The sequence below is a fragment of the Plasmodium vivax genome, chromosome 9 (genome assembly GCF_000002415.2).
Source record: "Plasmodium vivax chromosome 9, whole genome shotgun sequence".
NCBI lineage: Eukaryota > Apicomplexa > Aconoidasida > Haemosporida > Plasmodiidae > Plasmodium > Plasmodium vivax.
Genome location: NC_009914.1, coordinates 963,186 through 980,941, shown reverse-complemented (window position 1 = coordinate 980,941; position 17,756 = coordinate 963,186). Strand labels below are relative to the sequence as shown.

General features: G+C 49.9%; 3 protein-coding genes across 3 annotated transcripts, besides 7 other annotated features; 2 read left to right on the top strand and 1 right to left on the bottom strand.

The window, feature by feature from the left end:
• Positions 1-1,347: 1,347 nt before the first annotated feature.
• Positions 1,348-1,368: a microsatellite.
• Positions 1,369-1,407: 39 nt separating this feature from the next.
• Positions 1,408-1,432: a microsatellite.
• A 111-nt stretch (positions 1,433-1,543) lies between these two features.
• PVX_091950 (hypothetical protein, conserved) lies at positions 1,544-6,901 on the top strand (the record flags this gene model as incomplete). Its single annotated transcript, XM_001615332.1, has 19 exons — positions 1,544-1,600; positions 1,747-1,830; positions 2,019-2,063; positions 2,212-2,283; positions 2,405-2,521; positions 2,670-2,732; positions 2,901-2,954; positions 3,051-3,101; positions 3,243-3,611; positions 3,750-3,821; positions 3,930-3,971; positions 4,125-4,166; positions 4,282-4,335; positions 4,484-4,534; positions 4,657-4,755; positions 4,871-4,960; positions 5,112-5,222; positions 5,363-5,400; positions 5,572-6,901. 19 exons carry the CDS (start codon positions 1,544-1,546, stop codon positions 6,899-6,901), a joined length of 2,841 nt encoding a protein of 946 aa, XP_001615382.1.
• Positions 3,976-4,002: a microsatellite.
• Positions 6,240-6,260: a microsatellite.
• Positions 6,902-7,651: 750 nt separating the features above from the next.
• Positions 7,652-7,674: a microsatellite.
• Positions 7,675-9,194: 1,520 nt separating this feature from the next.
• On the top strand, positions 9,195-11,718 carry PVX_091945 (hypothetical protein, conserved; the record flags this gene model as incomplete). The annotated part of the gene is made up of 1 exon (XM_001615331.1): positions 9,195-11,718. The coding sequence occupies exon 1, from the start codon at positions 9,313-9,315 to the stop codon at positions 11,716-11,718; it is 2,406 nt and encodes an 801-aa protein (XP_001615381.1). The 5' UTR covers positions 9,195-9,312.
• A 308-nt stretch (positions 11,719-12,026) lies between these two features.
• Positions 12,027-12,051: a microsatellite.
• Positions 12,052-13,058: 1,007 nt separating this feature from the next.
• Positions 13,059-17,740, bottom strand: PVX_091940 (hypothetical protein, conserved; the record flags this gene model as incomplete). The annotated part of the gene is made up of 1 exon (XM_001615330.1): positions 13,059-17,740. Exon 1 carries the CDS (start codon positions 17,007-17,009, stop codon positions 13,059-13,061), a length of 3,951 nt encoding a protein of 1,316 aa, XP_001615380.1. The 5' UTR covers positions 17,010-17,740.
• Positions 17,439-17,458: a microsatellite.
• Positions 17,741-17,756: the final 16 nt, after the last annotated feature.

Below are 17,756 nucleotides of genomic sequence, written 5' to 3'. Positions count from 1 at the left end.
CACACATGCATGAACACACAATCGCACACACGACAACTGTCCAAACAGCTGCCAGCGGAATGAAGCACACGTGGACCGCTTCACTTGCGCGAATGGGGAAAATCCCCCTTGATTTAATGCCACCCAGGACGTTCGCACACGTTTAGACAATCATTGCCGATTCGGCGGCGATGTAGACACCGTTGCGTTTGTAAAATGAAGAAGACAATTTGGGGACGACGGTTGTTACGTGCTAGCAAACAGAAGGGAAACACATTTTTAAAGGCTCTCCAAATGCCACTCCAAATGCCGCTCCAAAATATTTTTAGGAAAAAAAAATTATGCACGCGGTGCACGTTGACCCCCCCGCCGTGTAATGGCATTCACGACGGGCAATACACACCGCAACCACGCAACAAACGAAATTCTACAACGTGGAAATGTCGCAAACGTGCGTATGGCGGTGTTTGGCGGAGTTTCCCAGTGGTCACACTTACGCGTGCGGTGCGTAAATGGTACACCCCGAGTCACCTCGCGTACATTTTCCCTCCCCCCCATTTGCCACTCTACATGCGCACTTCGCACAGTGGTGACTAATTGCCCTCGAAAAAAAGACGGGGAAGAACATGCGGCGAAGAAATTTTTCAGAAAGCGCGCCCTGTGAATTAAAACAAACGAGTGATTGTTAAACATTGCGCTCGTACAAAAGACAAAACGTTGTTCTTTTGCATGTTGCATTTTTTTTTTCCCGTTTCCGCCGTCTTATCTACCGAACGGCCACTGCGTGTAGTCATATTGTGTACGCGCGTGGGACATGTTTACCAAGAAAGGTGGAGTGTAAAAAAAAAAAAAAAAAAAAAAAAGAGGCGCGAAGGGTGAAGAAAGAACTCGAAATGTAGAACGAAACAATTGTGAAAAAGGATGGCATGTCAACACACCCAATGAAGGACACCCGCACGTTGTAGAGTATCTTATGGCAACCACATGTGCCCCCACCCTACATGCTCGCCTGGGTAGTTACCCGTCCATATGCACACCGGGATGCACTCACCGATGTGTGGATGTGCAACCTCCTAATAACTTCCAAGCGAGCGTATCTTACCTTTGTGCAAACACTGCAAAGGGGTAAAAAATAATCGACGCTCGCTTGGGCGAAAGGAATTCATCAGTTTGCCTTTTCTTTTTATAACATTTTTACCACAAAAAAAAAAAAAAAAAAAAAACGCATTGTTGTATTTGTGCCAACCGCTTTATCGTACAAGAGGTGAAAAAAAAAAAAAAAAAAAAAAAATCAGCTTAAACCTGGACATACTTAAATAACCGCAAGGTAACAAAAGCGCATCCTTTCCTTTTGCTTCAAAATTTATGTCTCCATTTTTACACACCTGTTGGGGTGGCTCACGCGAGTGGGTGGATTTGCTGTGCGCTGTTGAGCTACTCAATTGTGGCGCCACACTGATCAGGACAATGCGTCGTTTGATTTGATTTGCGTTGATTTGCTTTATTTTGCTTTATTTTTTTTTTTTTTTTTTTTTTTCCTTCCGTTCGGCAGGTCGCCGGTAAAATGGCTAAAGGCACATATGACACACAGAGAAAGAACTCCATCAGCAATGAGTTACTAGTACGAACTGCAGAACACACAGAAGTGGTGTGTGCCCTTTGTATGGAGTGAAATGCGGCGTGAAATGCACAGATGAAAGAACAAGCGAATGCTGCAAAGCTTCAATTCGTTTTCTTCGTTCATTTTTTTTTTTTTTTTTTCACTAGCTGGAAATTAAGAAAATGGAGAAAGAGCTGAGGAAGCGAAATGAGGAATACGAGGAGCTGAACAATAGCTACCGGGAGGTTTACGTAAGCGGCGAGAGGGCGGCGTACGTGCGCACATGAGAGGGTGTATAGAAGGAGGGGCAAAAAAGGGAAAAAGGAAGGGTGCCTTTGCTCATATTATCATATTCTCCTTTGCCGCTTTACCGCTTCACCCCTTTGCTTACTCCCTTGCCGCTTATTTTTTCTTCTCCGCGCCGACTTGTCCTACGCAGGGCTCCTACATTGTGAGCAAGACAAACCTGGACGAGGCGACAAATGTAATCGCGAGATGGGATGAGGAAAGGAGTAGCGTCCTCGGAAGGGAGGCGCCGCCCCGGCACGTCGCTCAACCGTTGGCATATCCCATCGTAAATCTTCCGCAGAGGTTGCTACTCACATTTGCTTCTCGTTCACTCCTCTTTTTAGAATTACGAAGGGGAAGTCCTCAAATTGGAGACCATGCTAACGGAAAAGGAAAACCAGTACGTCGAGTTGCAGGTAGTAGATAAGAGCCAAGGGGAAGAGTCCAACCGAATGCCTCTTCTTTATTTACCCCCTCCCCCCCAACATCACTGCTAACACGCGCATGCATACATATTATGAAACGAAACCTTTTTAGGAAAGCTTCCAAGAAATGTTGGAAGATAAGTGCAAACTGGAGGCGGAACTTGAGGGGTATCAAAAGGCCATATACGAGATGGAGGAAAACTGCGCTTCGCTGAAAGAGTCTCACAAGGTAATGCCCTCGGAGTCCAGCCGTTGCAAAGAGGGTGTTCCTCCGTTTTTGCTCCCCAGTTGTGCCAGCTAGTGTGGCTACTGTGTGGACTACGTATTTTTTATTATTTTTATTTTTTTTTTTTTTTTATTTTTTTTTCCCCCCTCAGGAGGAACTGAAAGAAATCCAAGAGGAGATGTCCAACCTGTGCTCGCAAATGGACAGCATTAACGTAACGCCTTTGCCGAGTGGAGCGTCGATGTGGCGTTTCTGCAGCATTTCTGCAGCATTTCTGCGCCGTTTCTGCCCCGTGGGTCACGCTTCCAGTTATGTTCTCCATGCCATTTTGCCCTTTTGTTTTATTTCCCTTTTTTTGCCGCCTCTTTCGAACCCACTGCAGGAGGAGCTACAGTTCGCGAAGGAAAGATGCAAAGAGTTGGAGAGGTTAAATGAGGTATGTCTGCGGTGGTCCATTTAGGGGCGCTATCACAACAGTGTGCTTTCCCCGTTCGACTGCCCCCACCTCACCCCGATTGGACCTTCCCCGCAGGAGAGAGCCTCCACCATCGACACCCTCAATGGGGAAATTGAGAACTTAAAGGTAGGGCGAGTAGGCGCGGTAGATGCAAAATTAGATGCAGACTCAGACGCAGAGTCAAACGCACCGTGGTGATGGACACCGCGGCGCCCCTCTTCACACACCTGCTCATGTGCGCGTCGGCCCCCCCCCTGCCCGAACCAGGAGGAGAAGAAGCTGCTCGGAATCGACAAGGAGACTATCCAAGCGCAGCAGCGTGGAATTCACGAGGAGATGCAGCAGGTGCGTAAGGAGAAGGAGGAACTGTTTCGGGAAAGGGAAGCAGCAGACCGAGAAAGGGAGGCAGTAGACCGAAAACGGGAGGCAGTAGACCGGGAAAGGGACGAACTGGGGCGGGAAAAAGAACGCATGGACCAATGCAGGGAGGAGTTACTGCAGGAGAAGGAGCTCATACAGACGGAGAGAGACCAACTGGGGAGGGAAAGACACAGACAGGAGAACAACATGAAAAATATAATTATAAAATTTAGCGATTTGCAGAAGGAGCTGGACGACCTTGCTTCGGAGAATTCGGTAAGGGGGGAGAAGCGAGCCGGTTTGAACGAGCCCCATATTAATGATTCCCATTTTGGCGTGCCCCATTTTAATGATCCCCCTTTGACGTGCCCCATTTTTATGATCCCCCCCTTGACGACCCCACACATGCCGCAGACGAAGGAGTCCTGCCTACGGGAGAGCGAGCAGAGGGTGCGCGCGCTGGAGAAGGAGGCCTCCCTGTGCAAGGTTAGGAGTGTACACGGTGCGGCTGGCGGTGCCAAGAGGGCGTCCATCGCTTCGAATGTTGCGCCTAATTTTGCGACTAATGTTGCCGCTATTTTTTTTTCCACGCAGAACAAGATCGCCGGGTTGGATCAGAAGATGCAGGAGCTGAAGGTATGCAGGGGACCCCGTCTTCTGCCCAACCGTACATTAACTCATTGGGCCAGCGGCACGCCTATTTCATGGGCCAGCAGCACACCATTTGATGAACCACCCACACGCCTATTTCATGAACCGCCCAACCTCCCCTTTGTTTCAACCCGTTAGAGCGAACTGGCCAGCGAGCGGCAGAGGAGTAGCCAGCTGCAGGTAGCTGCTGTTGCAGTGGGGATACCACTCGTTAATCAGCACGCCTTCCCTTTTTCTTTCTTTCTTCCCTTTTTTGCTAATTTGCCAATTTTTCTTTCCCCTTTTCCCCTCTTAGCAAGATACGGTGCATAAAGCCGGAGAGGTCCTCAAGAGGGACTCCATTATTGAGGTTTGCTTTTAAAAATTGAGAAAGCCTCCCGTCGACTGGCGCTCCTAGAAGTGTCTCTCTGCTTGTCTGGCGTTTCTTCCGAGTGGTGATTATGAGGTGCCCCTCTGCATGCTCTTCTTTATGCCAATTTTATGCCTATTTTATGCAGGTTTTATATAGCAAGCTGAAGGAGAAAGAAAGCGAGTTGGTGCTGTTCCAGGTGAGAGCACCCACGCATGCGAGGGCCGACGGAGGTCTCTGCGAAGGGGTGTCTCTGCTGATTCTCCCGTTCGCTTCCCAAGCAACCCTCTTCCCATCACGCCTACTTCCCCCCCGCGGCAGAACGAAAACTTGTCTCTGAAGAACCACAAGAAGGAGCTGAGCAGAATTTGGGACAGCAGGAAGAGCCAAATGGACAGCATCGAAGTTGATTTGTGTCAAGTGGGTCACCGGGTTGCTCTGCCGTGACCTGTTGTGTGGCAATTTGCTTGGCCCACCACCACCCAGGCTGGTATAATGATCCCTCTCTTTCTTTTCCCCCGGCACCCTTTTGCAGAAGCTGTCCAAGCTAATCGTTAAGAACAAAATCCGGGACAGGGACGACCTGCGCTTTGATGGGCACCCTCAGTCGTTTCTCCTGAAAACGGTAAGGGCGGCAGGGCATCTACGAAATGGCCCATCATGGGGGGCACCTCACGAGTGTGCATCAGCGCACCACCATTAGCGGTGTTATCACGGGCGTTATTTTATTTAGTTATTTATTTGTTTGTTTTTTTTTTTTTTCTTTCTCCCCGAAGCTGTGGTGCGGCTACGTCGACATCTGCAAGAGCATCCTCAAGACGAGGGACGGCTACCTGTACAGCGGGAGCAGAAGCCACCGCTTCATTTGCGCCTACGGCACGGACCTGGTAGGGGGGGGATAGCCCCGCTGGCGCCGGCACGCACGTGACTTCGCGCGCGCATATGGCGCAATCCCTCGGCGCCTCTGCGCTACCTTTTCCGCCAACTTTGCGCTAACCCTTGGTGCATCCTTTCCCCCCGGTGGCAGTTCCTGGACGTGAGGCAGGACAGCGCGAAGAAGAAGTAGTAAGTCGAAGCAGCGGCGAAGCGGTGGAGAGGCGCAGCGACCACTCCCTGTGCGTCTGCACATTTGGTCGCCGCGTAGCTGCACATTTGGTCATCGATTAGCCGCGTATCCGCTTAACCGCTTAAACGCCCACTGCTAACCGCTCACCCTTCACCCCTCACCTCGCGAAGCCTGCTCTCCTACAGAAACGAAACGAGGGGGATCTTCCAGGTGAACGAAGACGAGGCGAAGAGCCTGGTGTACGTGGGCCCTCTGAGCAAGTGCCAGGGACAGAGCGTTGCCCCGTGCAGCGACAAAGTTAGCCTCGAGATGGTTAAGGGGCGAAGCTGCAATTACCTGTTTGAAGAAATGTACGTGACGAAGAAGGGAACGAAGCTAGTCCTCATCAGGGAGAAACAGACAGGCAAATATTTTAGCGGCTTACATAGAAATGATCTTCCAAAGGAAAATGAAAAGAAGAAGACAGGAGTGGACCAACTACAATACAATAACGTTGTGAATACGCTGATTGATTACATGACCACAGAGGAGAAGGAGAGGTGCAAGGGGGACATCATCTTGAGGACCTCCCACCAGAAGGTCAAGATCGAGAGTGGCGCGCATCCCATCGAGCATCCCACCGAGCAGGTGAACAAAACGCGCCTCATAAAAAACCAGCTGGATGAATCCAACTGTATGGAAGCTCCCAAAGGAGAAGCAGCACCAATGGGGGGAAACAAAAGTGAAGCTAAAGCCACTCGGAAGAAAGAAGTGGGACGGAAGAACACCAAGTTGGCCTCCCCCTCTGCGGCCACCCCCAAAGGGAACTTCAAGGGGGTAAAAGGCGAACACCAAATGAGTGAAGAGAATTTGCATCGGTATAACCTAGCCAAGGAGATGCTCCTCCTCCCGGGCAGCAACGCCAGCAACGCCAGCGGCGGGAGCGATGGGAGCAGTGGTAGCAATGGAAGCGATGGCAACAACCGGGGAGACGCCAACCGAGGCAGCGACGGGGGCGACAGCGCCAGCACCGCGGATGGCGGCCGCGTGCCCCGCTTCCACTTGAAAAATGAGTACGCGAATGACACGGAGGAGGAGTCCAAATGTGCCGAAAAGGAGAAGCCGTCAGTGTCCCCCCTGGATGGGCAGAAGGGCTCGGTTCACTCGTTTTTAAAGCACCCCGGTGGAGCGGCTAAAGGAGCAGCTGGAGGAGCAACTGGAAGTGCCGCTTCCCTCGCCAGCACAGCCGACTTTAACAATACCAACATTGTGTTGACCATAAATAAGGAGGAGGCAATTCTGTTTGAAGTTTTTAATTACGAGCAGATAGCCGAGCATGACGCTGTTCGGTTCGCCTCTGAGTATGTTTTGCACTTCCTTTCCAACTGGAAGAAGGGAAGCTACTGCTCCTCTTCGCAGGACGCATCATCCACGACCGTGTGCAGCGAGCAGAGCTCTAACGTGTTTACGTCTCTCGACGGGGATTGGTGCATCCTCCCTGCGTACCTCTCGTACACGTGAGGTGCGGCGATCAACAAGGTGAGAAGTGGCGCGGACAGACAACCAACCGGTGTGCACACCCCTTAACGCGCAGCGCAGGGGGTGCCTTAACGAGTCAATTTGTCCAAAATAAAGATGACGGTGAAGAGGATGGAAAGAAAAAAAAAAAAAAAAAAAAAAAAGACGGAATGGAGGGGAAACGTCAACGGAGCTGCAACGGAATACATGGACGCAGATATACCTCGTGCAATTTATTTAATTAACCCCTTTGATCATTTTTTTTTAATTTTTCACTCTCCATCCGCGCGAACGGCGGATCCTTTAACGAGATTTTTTGTTCGTAAAATAAATCGCCTTTTTTTTAATTTTTTTTTTTTTTACTTTCTTATTTTTCCGTACACGTTATGTACCTGTGTACATGCGGTGATGCCCCCTCGTTGATAATTTCGCACGCCGCCCATTCTGCCATGGCAGAGGTGGTTTTTCCGTCGATCCGGGTCTCCCCGCCAGCGTTTAAGTGTATACGCATATTTCCCTGCATAGCTATGCATATCTTATCCGCATACCCCTTTTCATTTGGCTCATTTTAACAAACTTACATGCATGCAGTGGTCGCTTGGCAGTGGTTACTTTGCAGTGATTCACCTTTGTACCCATTTTATCTTTCCATGGGCGCGACTTCTGGCCCCTGTTTAATTTTTCGAACTTCCTTTTTCAATTTTTTGCTGTTTCCTCATTCAGGGGTGTCGGCGTGGGCATACAATGCCTCGTACAAAAATGCGCACATGTGCAGGTGGGTACGCACGTACGTACACACTTATGTACCCCCGCGGGCAGAACACATGCGGGTGTGCGATCGGACGGGCGACTGCTGCAGAGACGTCCCCCACGTGGCCATATAGGCATTCGTCAATTCGGCATTTTTGGAGAAATAAAAAAAGTGCTCCCTTGAAAATATGGCGCTACACGCAAAAGCGTTGTTGTGTTTGTTAAGCAAATGGGCAAGCTGCACCTGCGCACAATTTTGTTCCTCCTACACTCGTTTTAATTTTGCCTCATTCCTGCGCCCGGCTGGGTTGACATGTAGAAGTTGGCTACTTCCGAAATGGAGCGCGCGAACTGCAGAGTTATGCATTCATGAGAGGCGAACGTGGTGACGCGGCACGAAAAGCACATCAGCATTTTTTTTTTTCTCTCCAGCCTTTACGAGCTCTTCGCGAGAACTCTGCGAGAACTTTGCGAGAACTCTGCGAAAGTTTTGCGAAAACATTGCGAGTTCTTTGCGAGCTCTTTGCGAGCTCTTTGCGAACACTTGGTGAGTGTTTTTCTCCACGATACACGCACTGCGTACGGGCGTCACGACGGAATTAAAAAAGGTTAAGAGAGGCTTATTGAGCATTCGTTATTTTCACTCAGCTCACTGCCGCGATTATTTTTTCTCGCCACATGAAAGTATATAGTACATGTATTTATTAAATTGTACATATAATTTTTTTTTGCATACGCGGACGAGCATCCCCCCGTAAATATATTTTTTTTATTTTATTTTTTTTTTTTTTATTTACTCACTCATTTTAGGAAGAAAACAAAATAACGCTTTTTTAACGTTAAAATGGTCACGCGTTTTTTTTTGTTTTTTTTTTTTTACTTTAATTAACTGGAAAGACCTCTTTATTTTTTTTTTCGTACATTTCGTGAATTTTGCGCCTGTTGTGCCGTTTGCGCCGCTTATGAATACCTCCGCCACGCTTCGCACTTCGCACTTCGCATTTGCGGCGCTCATGCCAGATCGAACTTGTCGAAGTTGTTGACCAGATTACACAGTTTTTGCGACGTACGCTCCAGCGTGATGCGCGTAGTTGTAAGTAAATAAGAAGACGAATGTATTATGCATACCGTTGCTGCTCTTTTTGTTCTGTTACCCCCTCTTATTCCTCTTTTTCTTTATCGTCTTCTTCCTCAGTGCAGTGCACTGCGCATGTAGGGAGGCAACTATATAAAAACCTACTTGCATACGCAGTGCACCTACCGGAGGGCGAACCCGAGCCAGAAGCAGAGTAGTACATATTTATTTTTTCTGCTTCCATTTTAGAGAAAAAAAAAAAAAAAAAAAAACAACATCATCATCAGCATACGCGTAATCACTCTTGGCTGCTTTTCTTTTTTTTTTTTTTTTTGGGAGCCCTTTCTCCTGCATGAATCGCTACCCGTTTTTTCCGCCCACTCAGAAAGAAAAAAGTTTTTTTTTTTTTTTTTTTACCTTAACCGTTCATACAAAGGTTACAAAAAATATTAACCGTTCAGAATTTTTTTTAAGACTTCCCCATTTGGGAATATTTTTTCCATCAACAAGGTATTTCATCAAAAGAAGCAGAAAGATCGCTGTGGACAACGAACGGGAAGAACAGCAACGGTCCAGCTTGTTTAGAAACATGTCTGGGTACCCGCTGAGCAACGTGTCCGTTGGATTGGGGTCCATGTTGCCCGCATGTAAAGAAATGAGAGTAAATCCTGTGCCATCAAATCTGGTTTACCTGAACGCGAATGCGAATAATAACAATCAGGTAGATCACGGGGGGGGGGATGCTCAAAAAAAGGACAGGGGTAGTAGCCCCCCGAGGAGTGCCTCCCGCAGCAGCGCGAACCAAAGTAACAGCAAAAATGATGCAAAGGATGAGAAGCAAGCGCTGGAGTGCACTTCGTATAAAATTGGGAAAGGAAAAAAAAAAAATAATAACTTGGACAGCATGGAAGAGCTGCTGTTCAAATTAACAAACGGGAATTTTAAAGCAGAAAAGCACCACGTGTATACGGCGGATGGGTACAGATTAAATTTATATAGAATTGTAAGTACCAATAAGAAGGATAATTTGCAAAAAAAAAAAGAAGTGTTTTGCTTAAATCATGGACTGTTCGAGTCCTCCATCAGCTACACTTGCAAAGGGTACGAGTCTTTAGCTTTCCAGATTTTCGCCAATGATTATGATGTCTGGATAAGCAACAACAGGGGTAATGCCTTCACAAAATATGTGGGGAAAGACTACGCCCTGAAAAAGTTAAAGGAAAGATACAGCCTACAAGATCTCAAGGACATTGGCGTGGAGGTCACTGAGGAGATGGCCGCGCAGGGGAGTAGCAGTGCCTCTGGTGACGACGAAAAGAAGAGCACAGAGAGTGCAAGCAGCAGTGATGAAGAAGGCTGCCGTGAGAAAGGCAAAAACAACAACTTAAGGAAAGCAGGCAAAGCTGATGATAACGCTGCTAATAATAGCAGTGGGAAGAAGAACTCCGAGGGGACCAAAAGCAGTGTGGAGGAGAGTAAAAGTGTCCCTCCATGCTGCGGAACCCCCGGTGCGAAGCCCTCCATAGGAGATGCCTCTCCCGCAGAAGGAGGAAGCAAAGTCGGGTCCAACAAAGCAGAGAAGTCATCTCCATGCACTAGCAGCAGCAGTGATAGTGAAGGCCCCGAGGACGCACCCGCCAACATTGACAGTCGAGCACTTTCGGATATTTTTAAGAGGGCAAAGGGGAGCAAAGGCGCTGATAAGAATGAGAGCATTAAGAAGGTGTACTGCGGCATCGGCATCCCCGATGAGGTGGACCCCAGTCTGAGCGCGGATGACGAATCGACTGTGAACAGTGAGGGGGAGAAGCAGGAGGAGGACGAGTTGGACGAGGGAGACTACAATTTGGGCTACGAAATAGACGGCAGTCCAGACCCCCCCGGGCCGTTCGGAGACTCATCCAGCTGCGACTCCAATATGGTGTGCAGCTTCCCGTATGTGCCCAAGGACCCAGAAAATGGCGAAGCAGCGGGGGAAGCCGCGGAATGCGCAGAGGGAGTGGAGGACGGCGAGGAAGTGGAGGAACTAGTCAACTTGAACAAGCACAGCGAAGAAGATGACGTGGTCGAGCTGAACGTCCCCGAAATGGACAATTGGACCTTCGAAGACATGGGGACGAAGGACCTCCCAGCAGTTATAAAATACATCAAGAACAAAACACAGAGGGAACAAATTGTGTACGTGGGATTCTCCCAAGGAAGTGTGCAGCTTTTAATCGGCTGCTGCCTGAACGATTATCTAAACAACAGCATTAAACGGACCTACCTCTTGTCCCTTCCGATTATCCTGAAGAACAAAGACAAGTTGCTCAAGTCTGTGAAGATGTTGCTCATCGCTTCGAGGTGGTACAAGGCAATCATTGGCAGTAAGGAGTTCATACAGAAGGTTTTTCCGGAGAAAATGAGCACCAGCATGATCTCCAGCTCAGCTGATTTATTTACGCGTAACTTTTTTAAGCTGTACACGGAAAACGTAGACGAGAATTATAAAAAGATTTACTTTAGACATACCCCCAGTGGGACCACTTCCAAAGCGAATTTAAAAAAATGGTGCTCTTCTCTTCATGATGGTCCCGTGTCAGAGGCCATAGACAAATATGCACACAAGTGCTCCTTCCCCATTACGCTTGTGTATGGCATTAAGGATTGCTTGGTGGATGCCGAGAGGTCTATTGAGTATATGAAGAAGAAGTTTACGAAAAACGACTTGAAGATTATCTCCGAGCCAGAGTGGTCGCACATAGACCCTGTGCTGGCGGACAACCGGAACGTCGTGCTGTCCTGCATTCTGGAGGATCTGAAGGGGGAGGAGAAGGAGACGAAGCAGGAGGAGGAGAAGGAGACGAAGCAGGAGGAGAAGGAGACGAAGCAGGAGGAGGAGAAGGAGACGAAGCAGGAGGAGAAGAAGCAGACGAAGCAGGAGGAGAAGAAGCAGACGAAGCAGGAGGAGAAGAAAAAGCAGCAGGAGGAGAAGAAAAAGCAGCTGAAGAAGTAGGAGAAAGCATGGGAGGGGAGCCCCTCCGGAGGTTCGGCCAACTCGCCGGACAAGTGAATACCAAACGGCAGATCGAGCCGGGCTGCCCAACCTGATTGTTACGCCCCCTGTGCGCGCTGCGCTCGTTCTGCGATTTTTCCCAGGGGTGTCGCCCAAGTTCGAAGCACCTCAGCGAGCTCTTTTTTTTTTATATTTATTTTTTTAATTTATATTTTTTATTTTTTTGATTTATATTTTTCATTTTTTTGATTTGTATTTTTCATTTTTTTGATTTGTATTTTTCATTTTTTTGATTTATGTTTTTTATTTTTTGATTTATATTTTTTTTGTCTATGACTCTTCCGCCCATCGTGCACGTGCCACTTTTTTTGTTTTTTTCCCTCCGCAAGTGGGGCGTTCCGCTGGCGCATGTGTTGCCCCGCGGCAAGGCGGCATGCAAATCACGCACATGCAAATTACGCACGTACGTTATGTACACACGTACGTTACGCACATGTGTGTATTTTTTTTTTTTTGCGCGCGGCTTGCCGCTTGGCTTCCTAATTAGCCGCCACGCCGCTTCCCCCTCATAGACGTTGCCAATTTGATTTTTTTGAACCACCGTGCGGGGTGGCCTTAATGAGCAGCCCACTCTGTTGTTTTATCACGTGAAGGGAGGAAAAAAAAAAAAAAAAAAAGAGGGATGGGTGAGGTAAACTTTTCCCTTTTGTGGAAGGCCACCTCCCAGTGCCAACGTGGGAAGGATACCCATGTGGTACTTCTGAAAAAAGGACCCTTTTGTTTTTTCTTCGCTGTGGCGCGGTACAGCCCAGCGGAGTCGCGACTTCTTTTGTGGCCCCTTCCCTTTAGGGGGTCACTTTCGGAAGTATCCGTTCGGGGAAGGTGTCCCACGTGAGTTGCTTAATTTCGCGGGGGGTGCAGTTTGCACGTGTTGGTTTGTGTGAGGTGAAAAAAGGGGAGCGCTTAGCGAAGCGTTCCAAAGAAACATTCCCAATGAAACGCTCTCAGCGAAGAGTTCCAATGAAACTCCCTCCGTGATCAACACAGTGAAGTCACCGTGCCGACGCGAAGTCACCGTGCCGACGCGAAGTCACCGTGCTGCCGCAAACTCACCGTGCCGCCGCAAACTCACCGTGCCGCCGCAAACTCACCGTGCCGCCGCAAACTCACCGTGCCGCCGCAAACTCACCGTGCCGCCGCAAACTCACCGTGCCGCCGCAAACTCAGCGTGGCGCCGCAAACTCACCGTGCCGCCGCAAACTCACCGTGCCGCCGCGAACTCAGCGTGCTGCCGCAAACAGTGCTGCCGCAAACAGTGCTGCCGCAGTGCCGCCGCGCCCTCACGAGAGCTGCATAAACTCGGCGTAGTTGTTGACGTAGAAGGTGCACACCTGGAACTTTGAGTTGAGGGCGACCAGCAACGTGGACGGCTGGAAGCTGCTGAGGGAGACGTTCTTCCTCTCGTTGAGGGGAGCAAAGTCCAGGGCCACGATTGGCCTGTCCCTGGACGAGTAGAACATCTTCCTCTTCTTCAGCACGTTGGAGGTGAATTCGTACAGGTAGTTCTTCTGTATGATGTCACCGGGTCGGCCGCCGGGTGGTAGGCGGCCGGGTTTGCCGCTCCCCCCCCTGAGCCTCTTCGCAACTCCAATGGCGACGAACCTGCAGTTGTGCCGGTCAAACTTCACATACTCGATGATTCCGTTCTTTATTTTTTTTTCTAAGACCAAGTGGAACTCATGCAGCGAATAAATGAAGATGCTATCAAATGCGAAGAAGCACATGTGTGGCACATGTCCCTTGGCCTCTCCTTTGCCCGTGTCCATTTGCATTATTTCTACTCCTTTGTAAAGCCTAAAGAGGGATTCATTCAGGCCCGTGTAAATGGCGTGGCTGATTACGGCCATTACTCTCAGTGTGGTTGTGTCCCAGAGGGTTATTAACTTGTCGTGGCAGATGCAGAGGATTTTCCCGTCGCTGGTTATGTCTCCTCCCAAGATGGGGTGGTTCTTGTGGTTTACTCGCTTAATGATGGTGACGCTTTGGCAGGCATCCCCTTGGTTGGCATCCCCATCGTTGGGATCGCCTTGGTTGACCTCCCCTTCGTTGGCCTCCCCCCGGATGGCCTCCCCCCGGATGGCCTCCCCCCGGATGGCCTCCCCCCCGTACACGCTAACCCCATGGTTCAGCCGGCGCACCTCCCTGTAGTAGTAGCTGTTGTCCTGCGTCTGGTACACGTCCACCTCGTAGTCCGCGTACACGCTGTCCTCGAAAATGCGCTCGCTCCTCTCCAGGCACCAAACAGTCATATCCCCGCCGCACTCCAGCACGAGGAACATGCTCAGGAAGGGGTGACTCACGATCGCTTTGTACTTCTCCAGGTGGGGTTCCCCCTCATCCCGTGGGGGCGGCACTTCATCACTGTTTAGGGGCTCCCCTGCGCCATTAACTGGTGGGTGCTCCTTTGCGCCACTGTTTAGGGGCTCCCCTGCACCACTCCTTCCCTGTGCTTCTCCCACCTGACCACCCGTGACGGCGTGCTCATACACAGGCTCGTAGTCCAGCGCGTTGCCCATGATCCTCCAAATTTTAAACGTATACAGAGTCTCCACCAACGCGTTGGCGTTGATCCCCGAGGCCTCCTCCAGTTGGTAGTTCCTCCTCTCGATGGTCATAAGTAAGTGCCTACTCTGCGTGAAGGCGAAGAAAAGGAGTTCCAAATCGTTTACCTTTTCAACGCAGGACCTGCTCTTGTAAGTCACCTCTAAGGGGCACACGAACTTTACGTGCTTGTCTCTCTCCACATTGTACAGCTGCACGTTGGTGAACGACGTCAGGAAGGAGAAGACCAGCCCCCTGTTGGAGTCACAGTAAAATTGCATTTGATATTTCCTGTAAAGATTATTCTGCACATTCGTATGGTTGTAAATGCTTCGTTCGATTTCTTCCTGAATTTGCTGGAAGGTTAAGACGGCTTTGACTTTCCCCTTTTCCGTTCCGTCCGCGGTGGAGTTAGCCCCCCCCTGCTCGTCCTCCCCACTGGACGTCAGTTCTATCCCCTCGTCGGGAACCGCCAGGGGGTCGCCCTCTCGCTCGCTCACCCTCGAGCGAAGGTCGCTTCCTCGGAGGCTTCCCTGGGGCTGCTCCCCCGAAGTGGTCCCCTCCTCGAGGTCCTCCCCGGGATCACTACTCTCCATGCAGTCGCTGCTCGACCCCTCGCTGTCAATTTCGCTCTCCTCACAATTCGCCACGAAATTGGTTGAGGCATCCCCGCTGAGGACGCCCCCCCCCAGGGAGTAATCATAAGAGCTGCAAATCTGGCCTTCAAAAAATTTAACGCTACTTTTTATACTCTCATACACAGTGGGGTAGTTCCAAAAGAGGTGTCTCAAGGAGAGTGGCATGTGCAGACCGACATGAGTGTAAAAGAACAATCGGTGATTATAACTGATGAAGTGTACTACGTTACTAAGCGAGTTGCAGATGATTAAGTTTTTCTTCCTATTCACGTAGGTGTAGTAACAGGGGGAGCCCAGATGGGGGATGAACTCTGTGGTGCCACTGTCAATGTCGTATATAAGAACAACGGCTTCCTCTCCGCAGGATATTACTTTCCTCCCCTCGATGGTCATGTTGTAGACTGCGTGGCTGTGCCACTTGTACTTCACCACGTGCGCCTTCTGCACGTCCACGATTTTGTCTCTCCTCAGGTGGAAGTCGATGTAGGGCACACCTCCGCCGGGTAGATCGCTGCGTGGCTCGCCGCATACCTCTCCGTGTAGCTCTCCGCCCATGACGCCGCTCCCCTCACCGCTCCCCTCACCGCTCTGCGCACCCCCCCCGTGGTAGGCCACTTCATACCCGGGGACGTACGGGTAGGCGTCCTCGATCCTCTTCAACAGGGACATCAACTTGCGCCTCCGCGGGGGGTGCTTCCCCTCTCCAGCGGCTTCTGCCTCCCCCACGATGGCCTTGCACCTCAACAAGTCCTCCCGACTACCCTCACCCTCCGTCACCTTATCGAACAGAAAAATGTTTATAAATCCGTTTACGAACCCAACGCAAAGGAAGTTCTCATCGCTTATCTTTACAGACGAAATGAAGTGCCTAAAGTACAGCAGGCTGTACCTCCTCTTCACCGTGTCGTATAGAATCACCATGTTGTTGTTGGCTAGCACCAGCTTGGTGAGGCTTGGGTTCATATCAACCATGGAGAAGTACACATATTTTATTTTCACCAGTGGCATGATGATCACCTTCGCGCCGACGTGCACAGGGTCGCTTCGTCTGTTGGGGCTTCCATACCCATCGGTGTGGCTTCTATACCCGCTGGCTTGGCCTCCATACCCGTTGGCTTGGCCTCCATACCCGTTGGCTTGGCCTCCATACCCGTTGGCTTGGCTTCCACACCCGTTGGCTTGACTTCCATACCTGCTGCCACCCTGCGCGCCGCTCGCCTGCATCTTTCCCCGCGCCTGCATCTTTCCCCGCGCCTGCAACTTTCCGCGCGCCCCCTCCTCCCCGTCCGAGCTGCTCACCATCAACTCGCGCGGGAATACCTCCTTGTCGAAGGCGCCCTCCGAGTCGGAGGAAAACGTGTACGTCACGTGGGTGGGCGGGCAGCACTCGCTTTGCTCACCCCTCTGCTCACCCACCTGCGCCGCTTCCCCATTTAGGCAACCCAGCGGAGCCTCATAGTTGAAGGCAAATCTGAGGAGGTAAAAATTCATGAACATCTTTTTGCCCTTCGGATCAAACTCCCACGTAGCGAAGCAAAGCTCGCCATTTTTCCCAAAGCTGTTTATATAAAACAAATTTTTAATAAAAAACTTTTTCACAAAAAGGAATCTCCTTTCACTAATCAGATAGAGGTAGATGTAATTACTGAACGATTTCAAAATTAAATATTCTTGTTTCGTTTTTTTGTCTAGAAAATAAAACATGGCATCTATAAAGAAGGAGGTGAGTATTTTTTTTTTTTTTTTTTTTTTTAAATCTATCAGGAGGATTCCACTTTCGCTACTAAGATAGGCCACATTTTTCCTGCTCAGTATGGGCTTGTTTTTGATTAGATTTCCCCCCATGTGTAGCTTCAGTATCTTTGCCTCTTTGTCAAAGCTGCCGTTTTGCAGAAGCAACTCCTTGTGCAGCTTGCTCGTGTACTCGTTTTTGGCTAGCTCCTCTTCCAGTTGGTTTAACTCTCCTATCCTCGCCTTCTCCTGCTCTTTGGTCTCCCCTCGGAAGGTATTCGGCCGGAACTCCCGGCTCACGTACGCCTTGTGCCTCCCCATTTGGTGGTGGAGGGTAGCGGTAGAGAAGGGGGGGTCACCCGGGGGGTATATTCCCAAAAAGGTTATTCTCCAGTGGGGTATTCCCAAAAAGGTTATTCCCCTGTGGGTTATCCTCACAAAGGTCCCCCTCACAAAGGCAACCCCTCCGCAACTGCAAAGTGAAGCTCCTTCTCCTCTTCCCGGCAGTTACCTCCCACTAATGAGCTTCACTTTTTTCCTCGGCAAATTTTACCATGCTACGATGTAGATTCGTCCAGTGAATAAACTAAATGGGGCACCCAGAAGGTTCTCCTTTTTTGGAGAGCCTCCTCCACTTGGGGGAGCGTTCTCACGGATGGCTCTGCTTCGGAGTTGCAATCCCCACGTGGTGAAGAACTACCATATGGGTAAATCCCAACTGGCAGGTAGTCGTTCCTGCTGGGTAGGTAACCGCTCCTCCTATTGGCAGGTTCCCAGAATGGTTAACAAAATGGATTCCCCGTCTCCGCGAACGAGATGTACCCCCATAAGTTGGGCTAACAACCAAACGTGCAGAGAGTTTTCCGCTCCCCCTAGGACCACGTCGCCTTTTTAAGCGTTCGCGTGGGCACGAAAAAAATTGCAAACACAGTTGGGCTGAAGATGGCATACAAAGTGGTAAAATGGGAATTCAAAATGCCATAAAAGGTACTGCCTTAAAATGGAGCGATTTAGCCCTTTTTTTCTTTTTTTTTTCCCAAAGTGGGTAACATATACAGATGGAAAAAA